The sequence below is a fragment of the Nicotiana tomentosiformis genome, chromosome 7 (genome assembly GCF_000390325.3).
Source record: "Nicotiana tomentosiformis chromosome 7, ASM39032v3, whole genome shotgun sequence".
Classification (NCBI taxonomy): Eukaryota; Viridiplantae; Streptophyta; class Magnoliopsida; order Solanales; family Solanaceae; genus Nicotiana; species Nicotiana tomentosiformis.
In genome coordinates, this window is record NC_090818.1 from 23,812,501 (window position 1) to 23,838,851 (window position 26,351).

General features: G+C 33.5%; 2 protein-coding genes across 2 annotated transcripts; one reads left to right on the forward strand and one right to left on the reverse strand.

Annotated features, from left to right (window-relative positions):
• Positions 1-1,624: 1,624 nt before the first annotated feature.
• Positions 1,625-2,784, forward strand: LOC104118017 (E3 ubiquitin-protein ligase RMA1H1-like). The gene is made up of 2 exons (XM_070180038.1): positions 1,625-1,631; positions 1,796-2,784. The coding sequence occupies exons 1-2, from the start codon at positions 1,625-1,627 to the stop codon at positions 2,560-2,562; spliced, it is 774 nt and encodes a 257-aa protein (XP_070036139.1). The 3' UTR covers positions 2,563-2,784.
• A 14,583-nt stretch (positions 2,785-17,367) lies between these two features.
• On the reverse strand, positions 17,368-22,044 carry LOC104118018 (pentatricopeptide repeat-containing protein At2g20710, mitochondrial-like). Its single transcript, XM_033661758.2, has 2 exons — positions 21,584-22,044; positions 17,368-18,660 (listed from the first exon to the last, which is right to left on the reverse strand). Exons 1-2 carry the CDS (start codon positions 21,914-21,916, stop codon positions 17,473-17,475), a joined length of 1,521 nt encoding a protein of 506 aa, XP_033517649.1. The 5' UTR covers positions 21,917-22,044; the 3' UTR covers positions 17,368-17,472.
• Between the last annotated feature and the right edge of the window lie 4,307 nt (positions 22,045-26,351).

Sequence of the window (26,351 nt, forward strand, 5' to 3'; positions counted from 1 at the left end):
GCGCCAAGCTTCAACCACTTCATCATATTCATATCTATCTACTCTTCATCTGTAATTCCCCTTTTTTTAGCTCTGTTTCTCCTTTGCTTTTAAACAAAAAGGATTCTTAGCTTTCTCCTACTAAACACTCAATCCTTTTCCTTTATCTCTGTTGGCAAAACAAGACTATATCTTTCTTATTGGATAACGTTCTTGATACAAAAATACTATTTGGGTATGTATCTTTTTTCATTCTTTGGGTCTCTCTCTATCTGTTTCTTCAGGTTTTTATTCATTTAGTTTAGAAAGGGTATAGCTCCTCTGTATTTTAAAAGATTTGAGGCAAAGTTTGGATTTTTCTTATTGAGAGTTTAGATCTTTATGTTTTTAGTTCTTTGTATGTTAAACATCATGTTTTTGTGGTTCTTGTTAATGAGGTTTGTACTTTGTAGTTTTTCTCCTTTCTGTTTGGGTGGGTGGTGGGATTTATGGGCATTGACTGTGAATTTGGATGAACGTGAAGTCAACTTTCTTAGAAGATAATAAAAGTTCTGTATAGAAATATAAGGTGGAATTGTAAATTTGGCTTAGTAGGACTAATAAACATAGAGGTGCTTAGTATTGAGATTTTGAATGAGAAATTGGAAAATCAGATTAGGCCTTCTTTTGGCAAGCTGATGAATGCTATAAATGCTAGAAATTCAGATACTAGTCATCTGAGATAAAAGACTCAAACATCAGAGGATGCTTATAGTTTTTCTTTTCCTTTTTTTTTTTGGCTTTTATAGTTTTCATTTCACATAGCATAGATCAGGTTGAATCACTAAATTTTTCCTGTTAGAACCAGATTATGCCACGAAGATGTTCCTTAGCTACCCATATTTGGAGAGTCTGTGGACAATAACATAGATTTTATAACTCCTTTTATGATTTTCATAATAAATACAGTACTTTGATTTGTACAGTCTTTGATAAAGCCTTATCCCAAAGGTTGTTTTACCTATTAAATTTGGATTGGCCTGTTAGTTGGATGGTTGATAGGATACACATATTCTAAAAGCTCTAGTTAGATTTATATTAAATGCTGTTGGTGCAGACTTTTATTTTCTTCAACCTTCTTTCCAGCTAGCAAATTTCTTCATTTTTAACTTCTCATTTCTTTTCCCAAGAACAAAATTAAATACTTAGGGCTTGTTCGGTACGAGGGATAATGAATAATTAATCTCAGGATTAAATTTGAAATGGGTTTATCCATGTTTGGTTGGGATAAAATCGCGGTATAACTAATTTACGGGATAACTAGTGTTATTTTTATCCAATAGGAGGACGGGATAACAATCCCGGCCGAGATAATTAATCATGGGATAACTTGTTTCCAAACCAAACGACTCAAGAAGAAATATAGGCAGTTTCAATAATTTCCATAGTTCCTAAATATTTTTATGAAATTGTTGTCCTTTGAGAAACTGATTTTCTCCTCTTATGATATTTGGAATTTTATGATAGCTAATGGATATGGCTTTTGATTAAATCAATAGGTAGTTTATCATTGTACGCAACTTGTGCTACATCTTATTGACAATGCACTTTATCTTAATCTAGACTAGAACAAATAAAAGGGCCTAGAGTCTTGAAATTTATTATTATGTCTAGTACGTTTAGTATTGCGTAGGGCCTTTTATTTTGTCCTTGCACCTTTAAATTGTTTGGTACCAACCTTGAGATTTAATATGCAGTTGTTTTGGTACTAGTTCTTAGTGTTCATGAATTTCAAGTCTTGTTTTTTGTACTGAGATCCTTGAATTTGTTTTTACAGACATTAGAAGCCAACTTTGTTACATCAAGAAACAGGATATGGCCTTAGAACAGCTCGACACTACCTTTGGCAAACACGATACTCCATTAGGAAAGTGGAAGGCAATGAACGATGAAGTTGAAGACAATGTTTCTGGTGGTTTTGAGTGTAACATATGCCTGGATCTCGTGCACGATCCTGTGGTAACTTTATGTGGTCACCTCTACTGCTGGCCTTGTATTTACAAATGGATTCATTTCCAGACTGATTCTTCAGAAAATTCAGATCAGCAACAGCCACAATGCCCTGTTTGCAAATCTGAAGTTTCACAAAAAACATTGATTCCACTCTATGGGCGCGGCCAATCTACAAAATCATCTGATGGAAAGGCTCCAAATCTTGGTATTGTCATTCCACAAAGGCCTCCTACTCCTAGATGTGGCGATCACACGCTGATATCAACCACTGATTCAAATCAATCCCAGTTACTTCAACGACGACAACAGTCTCAAACGCATCAACCTTATCAAGGAAGTTACATGGCCTCACCTATTCTTAGCCCTGGTGGCACCACAGCTAATATGTTGCACCCTATTATTGGAGAAGTGGCTAATGCTAGGATTTTTGGGAACTCATCTACAACTTTGTATACATATCCGAACTCTTATAATGTAGCCGCGAGTAGTAGTCCAAGATTGAGAAGGCAACTATTACAGGCTGATAGATCACTTGGCAGAATATGTTTTTTCCTCTTTTGTTGCTTTGTCACATGTTTAATCTTGTTCTGAACGCTTTGTCCTCCTATTTTACTTGTACTTGTATAAAAAGATTTGGTGCTGTGGTCTGTAGTAGATAAGAATATGTACAGCCTCGGCTAAATGTAACAAATCATAGAAGCTTTTGCATCTTGATTGTTGCTATTACACTTGGAATAGTGTGTGTAAACGGGCAAGGAGCTTCAAGTTGTTAACCCTTTTTTATATAATAAGAAAAGAGGTTGAATTTTCTCATCCACTATGGTCATGGGCGAGTTAAGGTGCAGAAGAAGATTCATCCGAATTCCCTTCACAAAAAATTTATGATTATTATATATAAATAAGGTTAATTTTCGGGAAAGTTCGTTCAACAGCTTCTCTTTTTCCAAATGCGAGATTCTTGTTTTCAGAGTTACTACTCAATAGAAGCAGTGGCTGTTATTCCCTCCCCCACCTCCCCCCCCCCCCCCAAAAAAAAGGTTAATTACGAGTACGTGAAATTGTTAACAAGAAAGCAGATGACCAAAATTGAATTGGTCTTTTCTTTGTGGACCCATCAGCTGGTGGACCCTTTTTAATTATTTTTAAGTGGTCCTTTTTCTTATTAGCTGCCATCTAACAAGATGGCTCTCTTTAGAATCAACAAAACAAGAGTGGATTATGTATTCCACAAAGCAAACTTACTAGCTTTCACATTGTACGAGGATACTGAATTTTCAAGCACTAAGCAAGGTCGAACCAAACTGGCATCTTATCTTCTTTTTTGATAACGTTGGATCACGTGCGCACCTTGACTATTTTATTTAGCCCATTTGTTATTACCCATCCAATGTTTTAAAAGGCATTTTCGGAGCGAGCTTGGGGCGAGGTGCACCAAAAATGTCCCGGGGCGATGGTGTGAGGCGAAAGTCTCAAGAGGCGTACGCCCAACAATTCGGGGGCGTTTGAGGCGAGTTTTTTTAGTGAGACGTAAGCTCCAAAGATTTTTTTAAATTAAAACAAAATTTGTTGAATAAGTCCTTCATATAATACACAAAATTTTAAAATTCAGCTCGGTAATTACTCAAATTTTTAAAAGGAACTGAAATGTATTAAATTTAAAAGTCAAGACCTTTTTTATTGATTGAAGCCCCAATTCATGGTCTTTTTCAATTTTTTATCTTGTCCGCTAGTCTACTAATATCTCCAAAAAGCAACGAATATTCAATTTTTTTTTACAAATACAAAGAGAACTTCATTCTCCTTCATAGCAGCAAGTTCAAAGTTCAAATTAAAGGCTATTCATCATTTTTGTTCCTCCATGTAGAAAATATTATTCTTTTCGACTCAAGTGACTTCAGTTTCTAAATAACGTATAATAGATTATTTTGACTAATTATTTTGTGGGGATGAAGCGCGCGCGCGCGCGCGCACACACACACATATATATATATATATATATATATATATATATATATATATATATATATTCCACATATTTATAGTTTTCTTTATTTTTTATGCAATTTTACCTGTTTATATATATTTACTGCAATTATATTATTTTATAAAATATTAAAAATTAAATATCTATGGAGCTTACGCCTCGCCTTACACCCACGCCTTTTAAAACATTGTACCCACTAATACAATTATTTAGTAATCTGTTCATCAGGATTTCAGTAAATTCTGCAGATGAAAAAAAATCACCAAATATATCTTGTTTGTTTTTATTGGAGTAAGGCTTAAATATTTTACCCATTTTATTAATTGCTGGGCTACACCGTTTGTGCATAAAAAATGGGCATTTGATTAGAGACCCTGTCACAATCAATGCATGAACATCAAAAAGAGAAATTACTCTCCTCTTCTCTCATTTGCTTGTCCTTATCATTATTTAGGGTAACACACTATTAACTGTGTAGGTAGGTGGTGGCGGCAATTGTAGCAGACATGCTTGCTACGTCTGTGAAGTGTGAACACAGACCACAGTGATGTAAATCATATTGTTTAGTTCACCAACTTTGAGTGATTCCAGCTCAGACTACGTAAATAGCCAAAATTAAGGATTTCATCCCTATTCAGAATCTTGATTGCTACCCCTTTTTGTTTCTTTGTTCCAGCTGAGTTTTTCCTGTTTTCATGCAATATTCTAATGTTAAGTCTTGTAACTAAGCAATGATACTCATTTCTGGCCATATGTAACATAATTTCCTAGATCATGATCCTTTCTGTTTTAACCATTTTGTACACAACCCTAGGATATATAGAAAAGATGAAACAATTAAACAAGTGAGACTATGCAAGACATTATTTTTCTGTATTTCTCTTGAAATTGTTATGGACAAATAACCATATATAGTTTGAACAGAAGAAAATGCTCCTACAAAAATTACTTATTTGCCTCCAATTTGGTATATATTCCACCGGAATGCAAGTTTTCTCATTGTTCGAGTCCTGAAAATTAAAAACTTCTTGCATAGAGGGCGCTTTATCCCTTAGTGGCTCAATCTAACACAAATTCGAATTAGTTGAAACAATGAGTTTCGGATATCGATGCCAGAAACAATAAAAAAAAAAGACAAAGTTTTTCCTGATGTAGAACCCCATCAATGTGGTCCTATGTTATGAGGTTTCTGATTCATGAAGTAGAACACTTTGACAAATATATTAGATCTTGCACTTAGTAGTAAATTTTACTATAATTATTAAAAGACGTGTTACACTGTCACGACCCAATTTAGGATCATGACCGGCACTTGGGAGCAAGTGCCCCCAAGTAAGCCTCATCGGTATTTTATAGAAAATCGGACAGAGTTTTCCCTATTTTAAGACTATCCAAAAGTTTTCTTGTCTGATAAACAATTAACGACCAACCAATATTCACCCAAATAAGTCACAATCTTCATCAACTAACCAAAATAAATTTTCACCAACATTACCATTACCAACATAATAATACTAAACTCATCTCAAAATATGGAGAGAAAGTGCAATACTACTAACTAGTCCAATAAAAAGAATAAATCATCATGACACCAATAAGAATGACTATAGAGCGACTCTACGATTTCAAAAGAAAAGACAATAACAATGAATAAACTCTTCGCCCATGCACACAAGTGCGGGGATCACCAGGAACTAGCAACTCATGTACTCTAATTAACGAAATTCTCGCTCGCGTCATCTAGTGTCTCTGTATAAAAAATAAATAGTGGGGAGTGAGTCGCTAGCTCAGTGAGTAATAACACTTAACCACAACCATTTTTAATTAGGGACAAGTCAGAAAACATGCCTATTAACCCAAAAATATAATAAAAATGCCCTTTCAGAAACAATAATTCGTTTCATCATGTGTTTCATATAAATAAAAAGCAATTAACAATTCTGTAATAAACTCGGTAAACACTGTCTCATAGCAAATCTTTATGTTTGGGAGGTTTTCAAGGATCATGTAATATGTATCACTGTGTGGACCCCTTCATAAAAGGAGTCAAATATAACTGTAGGTCCCTACTCAAGGGAAAACTGTAATTGTATGCTAATTCTACCTTCCCACTAGCGAGGGCTATAACTGTACTCGGTAATCGGTAAATACAAGGTGCACCAGGTCTAACGAACCCGCCGTTAGCTACGGGATCCTTCAAAGTCTCCTCCCATTTATACTTTTATTTGTAATCAGTAAATATTCACATGGAAGCATTTTCAAAATAGTGCATGGCATTTCAATTATTATCAAATCATGTAATCCAATTTCGATGACATTAATCATATCTCAAATAACAGTAAAACATGTATAATAACAATGAGAACATTTTAAATAATTGTAAATATCTCAAGTAACCTGTTCAGTACCATATCAAGTAAAGGACTTGTCCCACATGAAAATTTCAAACATTTAGTAACACATTTATTTTCAAAATAATGTATAAACCATACAGGTTATGAAAACATAAATTGCGGTATGATTACTACTCACAGTACTCGTGTCAAATACCAAACTCGTCACCTCGAGCGGTCTGTACAACTTCCTCCGATCAATCTAATATCACATCATATCAATCTCGTGTCAATTTTCTAGTTTAAACTAATTCATAACTAATTAAAAATATCCAACCATCGGGGTTTATGTTTGAGTCTTAATTTGTGAATTTATATTTAATCATAGAACCAGTCTATAATTCTATCAATTTCAAACTATTTAGTACTTATAATTTATTCCTCTAAAATTATACCTATCAGTGCTTAAAACAAACTTTTATAACCTTACTATCCATAGTAATTTTATATATATATATATATATATATATATATATATATATATATATATATATAAAAGAAAGCTGATATTGAATTCTTTTGTACTATATGAAATCGCATAGATGTAGTGAAATAATTCATCAGATGAGAAGAAGAAGGTTAACCTCTTGAGTCGAAGGAGAACGTTAATACTTTTAATTTTAACTCCCAGTTCTTCTTAAAGCCTTTGTCCAAAGCTTTCTTCTTCTTCTTTTTCTCTTTCTTTCTTTATGTGGTTTTGGTTTTTTCCTTTTGTTTCTCGTTTTCTCCATAAGCCTAAAGCTTCTTTTCTTTCTATACCCTTTTCAAACCTTGGTAGGTTACTTTCTAATGGGCTTCGGCCCTTTTGTTTCCATCCTTTTTTTGTTTTGTTTTGTTTTATTTGTTTGTTTTATTTTTAATAATTTGTTAAATGTCCAATATGTCCTTATTTAAAATACTGGGCCCCTATATCCTCCCCACCTTATGAAATTCGGTCCCCGAATTTAACTCTAGTACGTACCTGTAGACTGAAATAAGTGAGGATACTTGACTTGCATAGCATCTTCCACTTCCCACGTAACTTTTTCAACTGTATGATTTCACCATAAGATTTTCATGAACAATATTTCTTTTGATAGTAGTTTTATTACTTGTCTATCAACAATAGCCATCGGTTCGTTCTCGTAAGATAAATTCTTATCAAGCGGTATAGTCGGTGCTTCAAAAACTTGAGAGAAGTCCGATATATATTTTTTTAGCATACAGACATGAAACACTGGATTAGTAAAATACAACTCAAAAGTAAATGTCAAACGATAAGCCACAAGTCCCACTCGGTCTAGTATCTCATACGGTCCTATAAACCTAGGGCTCAACTTGCCTCTTTTCCCATACCGCATCACACCTTTCATAGGGGAGACTCGTAGGAATACTGTATCCTCGATTGTTAACACTAACTCTCTTCTTCTCTTATCCGAATAAGACTTTTGTCTATTATGAGTTGTGAGCAATCTGATCAATGGACCTTGTCAATAGCTTCTTGTACTAAGTCGGGTCCTAAAAAGTTAGTCTCATAGGCTTCAAACTATCTGACTGGAGAACAACATCATACACTTATACAAGGCTCCATATGGTGCCACCTAAATACTAGACTGAAAGCTATCGTTGTAGGCAAAATCAGCTATAGATATGTAAGCGTACAAGCTACCTCCAAACTCAAAATGTAAGTTCTCAACATATCATTCAAGATCTATATGGTACATTTAGAATGCTCACATGTCTGCCGATAAAATAAAGTACTAAGATCTACTCGTGTAACCGATGTTTCTTGGAAAGATTTTCAAAATCGTGCAGTAAATTGTGATCTTCTATCAGAAATGATAGATAGACCTCGTATAGTTTGACAATTTTCCATTCATGTATATTTGAGTATATTTATCCTCAGTGTGAGAAGTTTTAACTGGCAAAAGTGTGCCTACTATGTAAGTCAATTTTCAGTTACCTTATTACCACATATAATTATAACTTCTAATTGTTTGAGGTAGTTTTGTTATAAAATTCACTTTGATTCTATTCAATTTTTACTTCGGAATCCCGAGTTGTTGTAGTGCGCCTGCGAGTCATAAAGGTTGACATGCTAACAAGTTAAACTGTTAGAAACAAGGTTAAGTTAATCTTCCTCCTTTTTCCACAAATATAATTTTCTTCTAGTGATGGTACATCTTACTAGGCTCCGAATGTACATCGTATTTAGAGTTGTGAACTCCTCAAGAATAACTCATCTTAACACATCTACACCTAGTACACATATCTAGTTACCTAGTTGAGAATATAATTTCTGTCAATAGTTATATCCTTGATTTTACTAGCTAGAACCTCATCTTTATATTAAGTGGCCTTTATGTACTTTACTAATGAAGACCTTACTTGAACACAAGCCAACAATGGCTCTGGAATTTTTTACACTAAATCTGACACCTATACCATTTAGTTTGTGCATATTCTTAACCAAAAGTCTCTTTATAGGAGCTATATTCATCGAACTACCCTATTTTTCAATAGCCACAACAACGGACTTTCCAAAATGATATAGAGTAGTACAATCATAGTCATTAAATAGTTTTATCTATCTATGTTGTTGAAGGTCTAGATATCTCTGCTGGAAAATGTACTTCAGACTCTTGTAGTCTATATAAATCTCGCACAAATAGTGTCTCCAGACCCTCAGAGCAAATACAATTATAGCCATCTCCAAACTATAAGTGGGATAGTTCTGCAAATATTTCTATAGTTGTGTTGAAGCATAAGCTATCACACGATCATTCTACATGAGAATATATCCTAATTCGACATTGGAAGTATTACATAACACTATGAATCCTCTAGAACATAATGGTAAGGCTAATACAGGTTGCCAAACATATTTTTTTTTTTTTTTGTTTCTGAAAGTTAATCACATATTACTTCGTCTGCTGGAACTTTATATTTTTCTAAGTTAACTTGATTAGCGGCGCTGCTATTCAAAATATTTCTATAGAAACTACCTGATGTAGTTTGCAAAGCCCGAGAAGCTGCGATTTATGAAGGAGTAGGGGGCTTTGACTACTTTTTTGAACTGGTTCTATCTTTTTAGGATCTACCATAATCTTATTTTTCAGATACAATATTACCGAGGAATACCACACAGTCTAGCCAAATCTCACACTCGGAGAACTTGGCATAAGTCAAATTTTCTTGCAGCGTCTATAATATAGTATCACGTAATCCTCGTGTTCTTCCTGGTTACGAGGTAACATCATCAATAAATACTATGAGAAACCTTCCCAAAAACATCATGAACGCCCTATTCATTAAGTCCAACAATGCAGCTGGAGTATTTGTAAGTCCAAAAGATATCATAAGGAACTAATATAATACCATACCGAGTTTGGAATGCTGCCCTAGGAATATATTATTCTCTAATACTAAGAAATTTATTAAGCGGATCATTTATATGAGGCAATATGTACTTATAGCGCATCGTTACCTTTTCAATTGCTTTTAGTCGATGCACACCCTTAATGACCCATCTTCCTCTTTCACAAATAGTACTAATGGTGTACCCTGTGAAGTTATACTCAATCTAATAAAATTATTGTCTATTAGGTCTTGCAACTGTTCATTTAGCTCTTTCTAACTCTGTTGGTGTCATGCCATATGGGGGTTTCGATATAGGTTATGTTAGGTATCAAATCGATGCCAAAGTCTATTTCTTCTACTGAGATAATCCTGATAAATTCTCAGAAAATACATTAAATAATTCTCTAGCTATTGGTAGCTTTTTCAAGCTAGGTGTCTTATCCCTTATGTCTCTTATCATAGCCAAGAGACCCCAACAATCATTTTTTAGTAATGTTGAGCTTTGATATATGATATAACCTTATTTATCTTTGGAGCTTGTTTACATTTTAGGATAAAACTAGGTTAATTCAGTAACCCAAACTCAACTTCCTTTACATGAAAATTGAGAGTGGCATGGAAAGAAGATATAATCGATCTATTCCAAAGTAGACCATATTAAGTAATATCAAATTGACTAGGATATCTTTATGTTCAACTTGAATTTGACAAGCTTATTAAACATATTCGGTTAACTCAGATTCTCCCACATGATTAACAATCCCGAAAGATCATTCAAAATCTCACCGTCTATGTTTTCAGTTGTTTGACTCGCACTAAAATACTCATCGACAGAATTTCCAGTCTTGTACTTCCTCCGTTAAACTTTGTTGCATGCCTATCATATCTATATTTTCAATATCTTTAGCAAGCTAGCTATCATAGAATAGGCCATACTTTTTGTATACGAGGTTACTATCTTATTTAAAAGGTTAAGCACCCCTTAGATAATTCCTTAAGGTTGAGATAATGTGTATCTAGCTACCTGGGGAAGTCTAGTTTCATATATCGGTATCCTAGTATGTTAACCAATTTCTTACCTAGTAGATTCACACTTTTGGCTTCCGGGAAGGAAGCAATTCATGAATAGTTTAGAGACTTATTCCAAATCAATTGTGTTGCACCTATTTATGTTCCTAACAGTACGATATCATACCATATATTTATTGACCATGATCCCCAGGCTGTAAGTTTCTAGCTCCATGAGTCTCTTATTAGAGCATCCTAGAACTCGTAATGCAAGTATTTCATCAAGAACCTCTGAGGATCCTCCGAACAATCAGAAACGTTAAACATGGTGGTTTCAATTTTTAGGAACTTTATTAAGGATATATCTCTATTTTCGACCATCTTAGTTAATGTAGGTGCTTGAGGCCTTTAGGAGCCCATTTGTTGCCCATTCTTCCCTGTCCATCCATTATACCCATCAAGAAGAGGTAAGTACCTCAATGGTAACACTTCCATATGGCTATATTGGTGGGATAGTACTTATTTCAGGATAGGATCCTATCAAGCATCTCGTGGTGGTAAGAAATCCTCTCATGGTGGCTTAAGAACCCTTTCATCGGCCTTTTAAGGAAGCTCTACCTCTTCCCCTTGACGGTTATCTGCCAAGGCCACATTTGATGCCCCCGAACCTCTCATCTATTCATATAATCGAGTGATCAAGATCGAGTCTTATGGTAATAAGATAAACAATGAAAGATTCAATTAGTTGACCCTAATCGTCACACACGTAAGGAAAAACAAGAAAGAAAGATAGAAACATCCTATCACGCTCTCGCAGAATCATGATTATGGGAATGGCCGTCTACATAACCATAATTGAGATTCTACTACTGACGTGTACTCCATTAGTCACAAGAATAACCTGCCTCTGATACCAACTTTGTCACGACCTAATTAAAGATCATGACCGACATTTGGGAGCAAGTGCCCCCAAGTAAGCCTCATCGGTAATTTACAAAAAATCGGACAGAGTTTTCCCTATTTTAAGACTATCCAAGAGTTTTCTTGTTTGATAAATAATTAACGACCAACCAATATTCACCCAAATAAGTCACAATCTTCATCAACTAACCAAAATAAATTTTCACCAACATTACCATTACCAACATAATAATACTAAACCCATCTCAAAATATGGAGAGAAAGTGCAATACTAGTAACTAGTCCAATATAAAGAATGAATCATCATGACACCAATAAGAATGACTATGGAGCGACTCTAAGTGTTCAAAAGAAAAGACAAAAATAATGAATAAACTCTTCGCCCACATGAACAAGTGCGGGGATCACCAGGAACTAGCAACTCGTGTACTCTAATTAACGAAATCCTCGCTCGCGTCATCTAGTGTCTCTGTATAAAAAATAAATAGTGGGGAGTGAGTCGCTAGCTCAGTGAGTAATAACACTTAACCACAACCATTTTTAATTAGGGACAAGTCAGAAAACATGCCTATTAACCCAAAAATATAATAAAAATGCCCTTTCAGAAACAATAATTCGTTTCATCATGTGTTTCATATAAATAAAAAGCAATTAACAATTCTGTAATAAACTCGGTAAACACTGTCTCATAGCAAATCTTTATGTTTGGGAGGTTTTCAAGGATCATGTAATATGTATCACTGTGTGGACCCCTTCATAAAAGGAGTCAAATATAACTGTAGGTCCCTACTCAAGGGAAAACTGTAATTGTATGCTAATTCTACCTTCCCACTAGCGAGGGCTATAACTGTACTCGGTAATCGGTAAATACAAGGTGCACCAGGTCTAACGAACCCGCCGTTAGCTACGGGATCCTTCAAAGTCTCCTCCCATTTATACTTTTCTTTGTAAACAGTAAATATTCACATGGAAGCATTTTCAAAATAGTACATGGCATTTCAATTCTTATCAAATCATGTAATCTAATTTCGATGACAATAATCATATCTCAAATAATACTAAAATATGTTTAGTAAAAATGAGAACATTTTAAATAATTGTAAACATCTCAAGTAACCTGTTCAGTACCATATCAAGTAAAGGACTTGTCCCACATGCAAATTTCAAACATTCAGTAACACATTTATTTTTAAAATAATGTATAAACCATACAGGTTATGAAAACATAAATTGCGGTAAGATTACTACTCATAGTACTCGTGTCAAATACCAAACTCGTCACCTCGAGCGGTCCGTACAACTTCCTCCGATCAATCTAATATCACATCATATCAATCTGGTATCAATTTTCTAGTTTAAACTAATTAAAAATATCCAACTATCGGGGTTCATGTTTGAGTCTTAATTTGTGGATTTATATTTAATCATAGAACCAGTCCATAATTCTAGCAATTGCAAACTATTTAGTATAATTTATTTCTCTAAAATTAGACCTATCAGTGCTTAAACCAAACCTTTATAGCCTTACCATCCTTATATATATATATATATATATAAGAAAGCTGATATTGAATTCTTTTGTACTACATGAAACTGCATAGATGCAGTGAAATAATTCAACAGATGAGAAGAAGAAGGTTAACCTCTTGAGTCGAAGAAGAATTTTAATTAATACTTTTAATTTCAACTCCGAGTTATTCTTAAAGCCTTTGTCCAAAGCTTTCTTCTTCTTCTTTTTCTCTTTCTTTCTTTATGTGGTTTTGGTTTTTTCCTTTTGTTTCTCGTTTTCTCCGTAAGCCTAAAGCTTCTTTTCTTTCTAAACCCTTTTCAAACCTTGGTAGGTTACTTTCTAATGGGCTTCAGCCCTTTTGTTTCCATCCCCCCTTTTTTTGTTTTGTTTTGTTTTGTTTGTTTGTTTTATTTTTAATAATTTGCTAAATGCCCAATATGTCATTGTTTAAAATATTGGGGCCATACATACATTAAGCAAGCAATGAAAGCATTTTACTTTCTTGGTAATCTTTCCTTTGGTATTCTAAGGATGTTCATGTAATGAATTGTTACACTTCACCCTCCTACTGAGCTTTCACATTCTTGCACGGGGTGTACATAAGTCAGGTTAGTTCGGATTTTTCAATTATCAAATCAAACCAATGGTGTCGGGTTTTTAATTTATAAACCAAATTAACATAATCTAAAAATACTATATAGGTCATGCTAAAATAAGTATAACTAATAAGTACTAATATTAATTACATAACTAAGCACTAAAGAAAAAGATAAACTAAGTTATGCATTTTCATTATAAACCAATGTAAAACTAAAATAATTATCCAGCACTATCGTCATTCATAGTATTGAATTGAATTTCTTTTGTTAGCATTGGTATTGATTTGAACTTTGTTTGAGTTACTACATTTATGGATTATAAAAATTATTTACCATTCAAGAATGTCAAGTCTAAACTTGAAATAATACGTTAAAAGATAAAACTGTGAAAAAGTTTAAGAAATATTTATATGTATAAATATTTTTAAAAATTATATAAATATACTATCGGGTTGGTTTGGTTTCGGTTTGACTTTTTTTTAGTTAAAATCAAACCAAACCAATTATGGTCGGGTTTTATTTTTCAATACCAAACTATATCGAATTTTTTTTTCCTGTTTGACTCGAATTATCGGTTTGGTGTTGTTTATCGATTTTCTTTGTATACCCCTAGTCTTACATTCTCTCTCCACTACTACCCCTACTTTTTCATATGTCCAAAATTGTGGTGAACATGAAATAGGCGTGGTGCATGAAGTAACTCCATTAAAAAAAACAGTTCACACTTGTTCAAATAACCATTAAAAGCTTGAGACAATTTTAAAAAAGGAACAAACTTCACACGCTTTCAGGAGATTGTTACATAAATAACCGGCCAAATTTAATGTTTATTTTTTCTAGCCAATATATATATATATATATATATATATATATATATATATATATATATATTATACATCGATTATACACAATTACATATGTATTAGACATGAATTATATAAATATTATATATTCGTCAGCTATTTTTAGTTTAAAAGATTAGATGAATAACTTTTGGGGTTAATTCTTCTTCGAAATTGGGAAACAGATAGAATAATGTTTGAGAAAATATGTGTGATATTTTTGTAGAAAATAATATAAGAAAATATGGAATTTTTTAATGAATTTCATTAGGCTGGTTTAGAAATAAGTTAGCTAGACAGTGTATAGATGCATCATCAATGCCATTTCCTATTAATTTCAAGGAAAAGAACAAAAGTATTATGTGGATAATACTTTTTCTCTTTTGCTTTCTTGGTACTTGATTGGTCGGACGTCACTCGAACTTTTGATTGGATTGTCTAGGTCGCCAAACAAATCACAAAATACAGCTAGAGAAAGGGTGCTGAATTCAAGACACATGTAGTTTTAATAGGATATTGTTATTATTTAGAACCTATATTGCATTTTGTCATGTAGAATTTGGAGTCAAATCTACTTGCACAAGTTGAAGATATATGTTATTCCCAGCAAAATAAAATATATGTATTGTACCTTATAATGTCGACAAATATCATATTCTCTTTATATTTCATTTTCCAATACCAATTCAAAAGGAAAAATGATTGCTCTTACGATACATTCCTTCTTTATAGCTTTGTGGATTGACCCCTAAAAATCTTCGGCTACCCCATATATCATGAGTCATAACTAAACAGAAAAAAGAAGGCACCGAAAAGATAATATAAAGAATTATATCTCAGCAGAATCTTAATTTAAATTTCATAAAATTAATGAGTCCAATTATCATTCGCTTTTTTTTTCTGTCACTTCTCATCTAATCTAATCTAATAATAATAATAAGTACAACTTGTATTACCAGAAAAAAGATACAACTTATAAAAGAAATGGAAAGGGGAGCTTTGAGAAATAGACTGATTTAGCACTGGTAATTTAAAAATAGTTCTAGTTTAAAAAATAATCAAAATTGACAGAATACTTAAAAAAACTCTAAACTTGGCACAAATTATTAGTTACAGTCCTAAACTATTCGTGGCCTTAATTACCCCCCTCAACTTGACCTTTTGAGAGCCATTACCTCCTGGACACTGATGTGGCAAAGAGTATGGGTGCACTCTCTTTTAAGCGAGTGGAGTGAAGAAAAATTAAAAAATCAGCTTCCAAATAGGTTATTTTTTAACTTTTAATTGTCATATAGTCATATATAATGATTTATTTGTTACAACTATGTATTTCTTCTTGCTTCATCTTAACATACAATGTGAACTTTACTCTAACTTTTATTATTTTTAATTTCTTCTAAGATATAATGTCTATTTATTCCAACTGCATATTTCTTTTTTTATTTTTGGCCGAATTTGTAAAATATTTGGTAGGAACTCCATCATTTTAGCCAAATAAAAAAATTTTAGCAAAAATAATGGAGTACCATTTGTGTATATTTCCTGTTTTTTTTTCTTTATATATAATGTCTATTTATTTTAATTGTGTATTTTTATTTTCGAGTCAAACCAATAAAAACAAATTGGCCATAGCTCCATTATTTTTTACTAAATAAAAAAAAGTATAGCCAAAATAATGAACTTGCAATTGTACACTCTTTTTATTTCTTCTTTTGATATAATGACTATTTATTTTAATTGTGTATTTTTACTTTTTCAGGTAAAATCTGTAAAAATAATATTTTTAGAGCACCATAATTTAGAGCTATATAAAAATTATAGCCAAAATAATTAATTTCAAACTATGTTTTTTTTATTATAAATTTTTAGATGCCTTGACTATTTATTTAAATTGTATAAATCTTTATTTTCAGGTCAAATTCAAAAAAGAATAACTAAAATTTTATTATTTTTAGCCAAATAAAATAATTTAGCCTAAATAATGTAGTTCTATCCAAGTTTTATTATAAATTTTATTCGAAAAAAATTATCTAAAAAGGTAACATACTTAAAAAGGTAAAAATATATTTTATTTTTAAAAAAAATGCCACATAGACAGAAAAATTCACGTGGCAGGCGAGTGCATGCCACTTTCCTGGGATGAGATCGTCCAAGGGAGTAACAACTATCGAATAACCAAGTATAGATGGGTAATTAAGACCATAGATAGTTCAAGAATGTAACCAATAATGCGTGCCAAGTTTTGGGGGGAGGGGGGGTAAGGTACAAAATTTGAACAAAAACACCTTTAAAAATTCGAAAAAATTCCAACATAATATGTTGGAGTTCAAATGTTTTACATATGAGATTCCAACATAATGTTAAAATTTCATAATGTGCTGGAGTTCCAACATAATATGCTGAAAGTTTATACACAGGAGCTCCATAATCCAGTATATTATGCCGGAACTTTCTGATATTTCAGCTAGGATATTTTTGTCCAAATTTTATCTCCATATAAAATAGTGGCTTATTTTCAATGACTCTGAAAATGATTATTATTTTTTAATTACCGGTCCAAAATCGGGCTAGCCAATGATATTTTCACTTATTTTTCCGTTCGTATATTTGGGATTTAAAAGGTTAGTTGAGTCTAGATAAACCGTAGCCAGGCCGTCAATTCTGGGCTAATCTTAAAGTTGGAGGAACCCAGTCAAGAACAGACACACATGTACTTAGCTGCAAGCCTGCAAGTATACAACAGAGCCACAAATATCATGCATCCACCCCCATAAACGTTTCATCCAGTTAGATGCAGCTATAGAAAAATTTAATTAAAAAAAGTTTTATTAGCGATTTAACCACGAAAAAAAAAAAATTAAGAGAATTAAATAATCCACTATCCAGCAAAGTAGAGATTTTCCTACTATTGTAAGCAAGCCTCCTCAAGGTTTGTTTCATCAAGTGCCTCAGACATACGATTTCCAATTTCAATATACTTTTTCAGACCCCTCTCAACTTCCTCTGGGAAGAGACCTCGCACCCTAAGTAAATCTTTAAGCTCTCCTTCTCTTTGAGTATCTCCTTTTGATTGCAAGTACTTCACACAGGAAGCTAAACTATGAAAGTGCGGTTTCCACCCTGGCCGACTAGCCAAGATTGCTTTCTTCATCGTCTCGACTGCCTTCTCCATCTCATTCTGTACACAATAACCGAGTGCTAGACGATTCCATGTGCTCCCATTAGGCTGCTTCCCACTCTCCAAGAGTTCATCTATGATTGATATAGCCTTTTCCATATGACCCTTTTTGCAGTAAGCAGTTATGAGCAAATTTGGAATTTTCATGTCAAAGTGTACCCTGTTTGCTTCCCACTCGGCAAATATCTTCTCTGCGCCATCAAGATCACCTAACTTTTCTAATCCACTTATCATACAATGATAGCTTGAATTGTTATACTTAGCTCTTCTCTTGTATTTATCCCATACACGATACAAATCATCTTTCTTTCCCATACTAGCATAGAGAGTAAGGAGTATGTCAACAGCAAGCGTTGCCCTTTTCCCCCTGATTAGGTGCTCGCATTTCTTCAATGCCGCGGAAGCCTTTTCTATATCACCAGCTTTCAGGTATCCCTTGGCAGCAACTGTATAAGGACTCCAATCAATCAGCAGTGGATCAGCTTCCATTTTCATCAGAAGCTTCTCCATCTCCTCAACATCTGGAACAGATGCATATGCATTTAAGAGGATATTGTAGGTAATCACGTTACCAACAATTCCCTTGTCTTCCATCTCTAGCATAAGTGAGTTTAGCTTGTCAAGATCTCCCATTTTAGCATAAAGGGTCATCAGAACATTGTACGCCACTGTGCCAGCATAGCCCAACTCCTTCAGCTTTTGCATGGTATCTTCTGCTTTTTTTAAGCATTTTGCATCAGCATAGACGTTCAAGAGAGCGCCATATACCCGGTAGGTTCTTAAATTATCTGGAACGCTAGCGAAATACTTCTCTGCGGCTTTCACACCATGGGATTTTGATACCAAATCCAGTTGGACTGCAACATCTCCAGACAATATATCAAAATGCTTGGACTTGTTAATCCACTCATAAATCTGCAATGGTATAAAAAGCAGAAATCAAGCATCCACTAGAGCTATTTGGTATTTGAACCTATACACAAGTTAGAAAAAAAAAACAAAGTAAAATATGCAACCTGGTCTTTTTTTTTCCTTGGTTCGCCAAACGGCTGGTGGTTTAAACAAAAATAGGGCTGATTAATACAGACTTGATGTGGGTGAATTAGGGATTTCTCTAGTTATATCAACATTAAACTGATTCAGTTGAAATATTTATACAAGGATTGAATATGCTAGTTTACGAGGTATCCGTTACAAAGTCAAGTTGTACAGAGGAGTTCATCAATAATCAGAAAGGAAAAAAAGACAAGTTGTATGGAGGATAATAGTTTAATTCATGTATAGTTTTAAATCCGCCTTCCAGAGCTGGTTGACTAATCGAATCAAATGCTCTTTTTCATTTTAAGAAGAATACAGAGGAAAGGCAGGAACAGAGAGGACTCTTTTAGGACTGACTCTAAGAATACTTAAAAGTTCACAATCAGACAAGTACAGCAACTCTGCAAAAGCTCATCACTCTTAAATTTCGAATTGATGTAAATGTATTTGTATTTGTTCGAACAAAGAAAACATTCACAATGTATATTTTTAATAGCAATAATAATTTTTAGGATGCATATTATTTATGAAAATAGCACAGATCATTCTATACGGATTAATGGATAGATATACGTATTCTAATGCTAACAGTACATCGTTATGCATGACTTTGTGTGTCTCGATATAAAAAAGACTATTTATTGTGTATATAGATGTTTATAAGTATCATTTTGAATGCTGACAAAATCTTCATATGGTCCTTGTATGAGTATCAGAAAGAAAATCCATGCAGATATAACTTAACCTATCGGCAAATATATGTAAGAAATAGAGATGCCATAATAGAGATGCCATACATTCTTTAAAATAAAATCTGCTTAGATGTAGAGAATACTATACATGTCTAAGTTGACAGGTTGAGACCGTATTGATGTCAAAGTCCCAGCACTTTATTTCCCATAAGAAGTAGCATATAACGCTAAATTTTTTATAGTAACACATTTTACTAACAAACTTATGCACACATCTTTCCCCTTTTTATTTTTATGGCATGTCGATATGCCGTATGTGGTAGTCTTATCGAGGCTTCACATGCTGTATGCCCATGACCTAAAAAATGTCTCAACACAAATGTGCCATTAAGAATTTACCAAAACCAAGATACGTTCTTTCATATATGACATGTTTAATAAGTACAGTATTTGGGTCAAGGCATACTCATGAATTCTCAAGTGGCATCCTGGATAACACACATTTCTATGTTTTGTTTCAAAAGAACTTGCAACTATAATTTAACACCTATAAGATGATCAGACATATTGATAGAAAGACTTTTTCTATTGAAGGCAGCATGTCTGGAAAGATATAATAATATGGACAGAAAACATGAAAATTCACACGGAAACCCGCAATAACTTTAAAAGTAGAGGTTTTCTTTTTCATTTCACTTAGCACAAGTCAACTGTTTTTCGTACTCTTGGGTCAGCACCATAAAATTCGTGAAACTAGTAGACCTGCTTGGATCCAATTCTAAGACAAATAACTACAGAGACTGGGGAGTCATTTTTTATTCATGTCAAGAACATATTAGTATCGAATTGCTTAAAATACAGTATAAGCAAATGATAATTTAGGTGATACCAACTGTTGGAATTAAACTAGTTAACTAAATAGGAATAAGAGTGAAATCTAGATAACCTTTAATTCACCAAAAATGCAAATTTTAAGCATTCGACTAATGAACCAGAATACAATGGATGGACATTGAGGATTTATGTAGCTGGTTCCAACTGATTTTAGACTGATGCATAGTTGCTTGAAGATTGATAGGTAGTTCTTCGGCTAACATAGTTGCTTGCAGATTGATAGATAGTTCTTCAGCTGAAGTGCTTCTAGAGATAGAACACTCTACTCTTAGGCGTTAGTCTTAATATCATCACCACGACAAATTCACTAGCAAATGGCATATGAAAGCAACACATCCAATTTAAGCATCCTCCTAAAGAAAAGGTAATCAATTGCTTTCCCCGGCGAGAAGGATTAAAAGGAGTCTTACTACTTTATGCATCCTCCTAAAGAAAAGGTAATCAAAGAGAAGTCTTTAAATCCCTATAGTCATAGCTACAAACAATCACACCAATTTAATGTCCAAACGGAGTTGCCTCAACAAATTAACAATAAAGCAAATTACTGCAGTCCAATAAAATTCCACCTAGGTAAGATCCACAGAACATAGCTTTAGTCTTAAGCTTCGTATAAAAAGGATAAAGGTTGACAACCAACATGAAGATAGTCAAACTATGATGAATTCTTGAATACTGGCGATTGAAGCTAATCGATAGATATTGCAGTCCAACAAAGAGGCAGGTTAACCAGAACATTGCACTATGCCTATACAATGTGAAAGAGATTCCCTTTTGGTGTTTTCTTCACTTGTATATACCTCAGCTTTTAATACAATGACCTTTTTATCAAAAGAATGAGATTATTCAGTCTTTTTCCTATCAACAAGTTCCTTCAATGAATTTTATAAGATGAACCAGAACAACAGACCAAATTGAAAGACCCCCCGTCCCCCGGAAAAACATATATCAAGTATTCCAGACTTTGTTTGACAATATTTCCTTATTCGTCCACTCCAATACAAATGACCCATTTCTATATTTCATTAATGAAAAAGCTTTTATAATCACACAAATATCACGCATGTTCAAGAGCACAAATTTTATAAGATCTTCATTTGTTTCTTAAAACTTCTTGCAGTCAAACTATGCCAAACAAATTGGAACAAAGGGAGTATGAATTTACAAATTAATCCGTGGCATTATCTTAAGTAAAAACAAAGATTAATAAAAAAGACCTGAAGGGCATGATTGAAGCGGCGGTAAGCTCTAAGCTGTTTGGCGATAATCTGGAGATCTTCATGCTTAAGAGGCTTTTCTTCACTAACCCACTGGTCCAGTACTGGTATGACCGAAGCACTAGAGCTTGTCGAATACAGTAGCTTGTGGTACAGAGTATCCTTTGGAGACGAGGCTGGGGTGGTATCCGAACCTTTATCTTTTTTAGGAATAAATAAGGAGGCTAGGGTTTCAGGTTCAGTAGAGTATGAGGAAACCCTAACATAACTAGTGGAGCTGAATTTCCACCATGATTTCAGACCCCTAACACTTTGTTGAATAAGTTTCACCATCTCAGTAGAAATGCCAAAAAGTATGGCTCCCTCCTTCACTATGTTGGCGTTTCAGCAAATATCTATAAATTGTTTCAAGTCAAAACAACTCAAAAGTAATGAGTTGAACACACTACATTTTAACAGTTTGTTTGGGTGGTTGTTCAAGTTAACTATAGTATTTAAATGTATCATGTCATATTGTATTGTATTTTTTTTATCTATATAATATTTGGATATGATATTGTATTATATTATGACAGACCCCTTGCTTGAGTAAAGGTTTTTAACCTTCCATAGAGTCATTAAACTATATATAAAATTCAAGTATATTTCAATTCTTATCCTTACTGATTGTGCGGATTACCGCCAGTCTTTAAATATAAGGGTACTGAATTAGCTAGATTAAGAATTCTCAAATATGTTAAAATAGAAATCTTTAACTGGTGGAAACCTTCCAGGCATATAAAAGCCAGATGTGAGGTGTGAAACAAGTCCAGTTCCCGGTCAAACGGTGATTTCTGTTTTAATTTAATTGAGAAGGCATGGCGGATTACCGCCCGCCACTTGATCATGTTAAATGGTATCAGAGCCTAGGTACTTTCATGGTATATATAAGATAGATATGAAATATTCGACATAGATATGTTTCTGAAATATGGATTTAGGAGAAACTAGTATGAAAAATACTAGATTGGAAGAGGTAGATATACCTCAAAACCTTGATTTGTTAAACAAATGGACTATTCCTAAAGTCCCTATTAGAACAATCTATGATTATGGATGGTTTGATAAACTCTCTTCTAAACAACTTATTAAAACAACTGAGCAATCTTTAGCTTTAAGTTCGTCTGAACAGACTATTCGTTTGTTAAACAAACATGATGTAGATATTCATAAACACCAGTATAATTATTTGCATATTGGTATGGTTCAAATTGCTTTTAAGCCTTTAACCCTTAAAGGGTTACCAGAGACATTTTTGGCTGCTCTCAGAGATGCCAGAAATTTGAATTTTAGACAGTCTCTGATGGGTTCTATTGAATCTACTGTCGCCTATGGCCCAGTATATTTTAATACTCAACCCAATTTGCAATTATCTTTATCTGATGTTAATATACTTGATGCATTAACATTAAATGTGAAAACGCATGGTTATAATTATGCGCCTGGTTCTGAACTGATATGTTTATCGTATAGAATATATTTTAAATTACTATCTACGTTAAACCCCAGATGTAAATTATATGATACATCTGATCAGACTATTCTAGTGGAAACGAATTTTGCAAAGTCTAAGGTCACCACGAGAAGACCTATTAAGTGGGAAGAAATTAATTTTCCAACCACATGGACTTTGGATTCGGTTATATCCCCCAGTCAGATAACTGATACTGTTAGTAATACTGAGTATTCTCATATTACTCAAAATCCGGATGGTAGGATTTGCATTCGTCGACAGACAAATAATTGTCCCACCAGCCACGAAGTTGGCCAGTAAAACCTGCAACAATCATTCTGCAAATATTCCTATCTGTATTTTTTACACTTTTACAGATAGTTGCATACATAAGCATTCTATGTACTAGAATAGTTAACTGCCTATCAGTCAAACCATCAAGATTCCATTCGTAAATTTCGGAACCACTGTAAGACGTATTAGTCTGATTCCAATCACGTTCCTCTATTAAAACATCTTGAGGAGTAGGACGATTGTAATAATAAGTCTGCATTCTAGGTTTATCAGCATATCTGCTATCTGCAAACTTACTATTCTTTTTGGGGTAACTTCTGAGTTTATTAAACTCTGACAAAACATCCTTTTTATAGTCAAAAGTAGAATCTAATTTATCAGCAAAATCATTTGATAAATCAATGGGTTTGATATTCAAACCGGATAACTTTTTATCAAGAAGTTCTTCTAAGTCTCCAAAAGATTTAAATTTAAAATCCTGAATATCAGGAGGTCTTTGAATATGAGTAACAACAATCTGAGGTTCTGATTTGCTTCCTGAAGAAGAGGCAATATCAGTCAAAGTCTTTTTCGTATTCATCTCCTTAATCAAGACTGTTAAATCATCAAGTTTTTTATTAAGAAAACTAACGTTTTCACCCAAAACTTTAACATATAAACTCAAATAATTATTTTGAGAAATTAATTTATTAATTTCTGCGATGCTGACTGCAGCAACATCTTCATCAATAAATTTTTGAAATGCAGTAAAAGTAATACCTGTATTATTAGGTAAAACAAAAGATGATTGAGGAGGGTAAATGGCTTTAGTAATATTGCCACTCCCGTCTTTATAAGATCTTTCCAAAACTTTTATAAAAAGTGGTAAATATGTGGTTATAAACCAAGGAACAAAATACATAATTTGATTATGTAAAGCACAAGTTTCATAAAACTCTTGTGAAATATTGTTTAAATCTTCCTTACTATAAGTATCAAAAAACCAAGTTTTAAACTGGTTCCATTTATCAGTAAAAAATTCTTTTTGAATATAACCTCTAGCTTGTGACCCTGGACTAAAATCAATTTGGTGTGGAATCATTAAGAATCATTGGGGTCAAAATCCATTTCGGACGCAGAAGGAATATCCTTATCAGAAATATTATCACTATCCTGAACAATATTTGTTTTGGGGTTAATCTTAACCCTTTCAACAGGTTTATCACCTACTTTAGTAGAAATTGTGTGTAAAGATGCAGCACGATTTCTAGCTGGTCCATAGACTGGTTCAACAGGAGAAATGTGTTGAATATCAGGCAACAGTCTACGACTAGTAAAGGAATGTCTGTTATAACTAGAATTAATAGTAGGCAACATTCTATTATTAGAAAATGACTGTCTACTATAAGTGGAACTATTATCGTCAAACTGAATGCAAATCCTACCATCCGGATTTTGAGTAATATGAGAATACTCAGTATTACTAACAGTATCAGTTATCTGACTGGGGGATATAACCGAATCCAAAGTCCATGTGGTTGGAAAATTAATTTCTTCCCACTTAATAGGTCTTCTCGTGGTGACCTTAGACTTTGCAAAATTCGTTTCCACTAGAATAGTCTGATCAGATGTATCATATAATTTACATCTGGGGTTTAACGTAGATAGTAATTTAAAATATATTCTATACGATAAACATATCAGTTCAGAACCAGGCGCATAATTATAACCATGCGTTTTCACATTTAATGTTAATGCATCAAGTATATTAACATCAGATAAAGATAATTGCAAATTGGGTTGAGTATTAAAATATACTGGGCCATAGGCGACAGTAGATTCAATAGAACCCATCAGAGACTGTCTAAAATTCAAATTTCTGGCATCTCTGAGAGCAGCCAAAAATGTCTCTGGTAACCCTTTAAGGGTTAAAGGCTTAAAAGCAATTTGAACCATACCAATATGCAAATAATTATACTGGTGTTTATGAATATCTACATCATGTTTGTTTAACAAACGAATAGTCTGTTCAGACGAACTTAAAGCTAAAGATTGCTCAGTTGTTTTAATAAGTTGTTTAGAAGAGAGTTTATCAAACCATCCATAATCATAGATTGTTCTAATAGGGACTTTAGGAATAGTCCATTTGTTTAACAAATCAAGGTTTTGAGGTATATCTACCTCTTCCAATCTAGTATTTTTCATACTAGTTTCTCCTAAATCCATATTTCAGAAACATATCTATGTCGAATATTTCATATCTATCTTATATATACCATGAAAGTACCTAGGCTCTGATACCATTTAACAGGATCAAGTGGCGGGCGGTAATCCGCCATGCCTTCTCAATTAAATTAAAACAGAAATCACCGTTTGACCGGGAACTGGACTTGTTTCACACCTCACATCTGGCTTTTATATGCCTGGAAGGTTTCCACCAGTTAAAGATTTCTATTTTAACATATTTGAGAATTCTTAATCTAGCTAATTCAGTACCCTTATATTTAAAGACTGGCGGTAATCCGCACAATCAGTAAGGATAAGAATTGAAATATACTTGAATTTTATATATAGTTTAATGACTGTATGGAAGGTTAAAAACCTTTACTCAAGCAAGGGGTCTGTCATAATATAATACATACTTTTATTGAGCCCATGTGTCTAGCAGTTCTAACCGTGAAAGAAGATGCCCTTTTAACTCCTTTATCGGGCTGAGGTTCACGGCTGGCTAGACGGAGCCACTAAGGCAAAGCCAATAAGAGTAGTGTTATATCAGACTGTACCAACCATCTTGACACCAAGTCAAAACTCTATATATAAAACTCATTTATATTTTAATAGATGCCGTCGCTTTCATAGTGTATATAGGAGAGAAGTTAGATACTCAACATAGATATGAAGTCTCTTAGCCGGACATCGTCACGGCCAGAGAGGAGAGACTAGAAGAAAATCACGATGTCCGGCTAAGAGACTTCATATCTATGTTGAGTATCTAACTTCTCT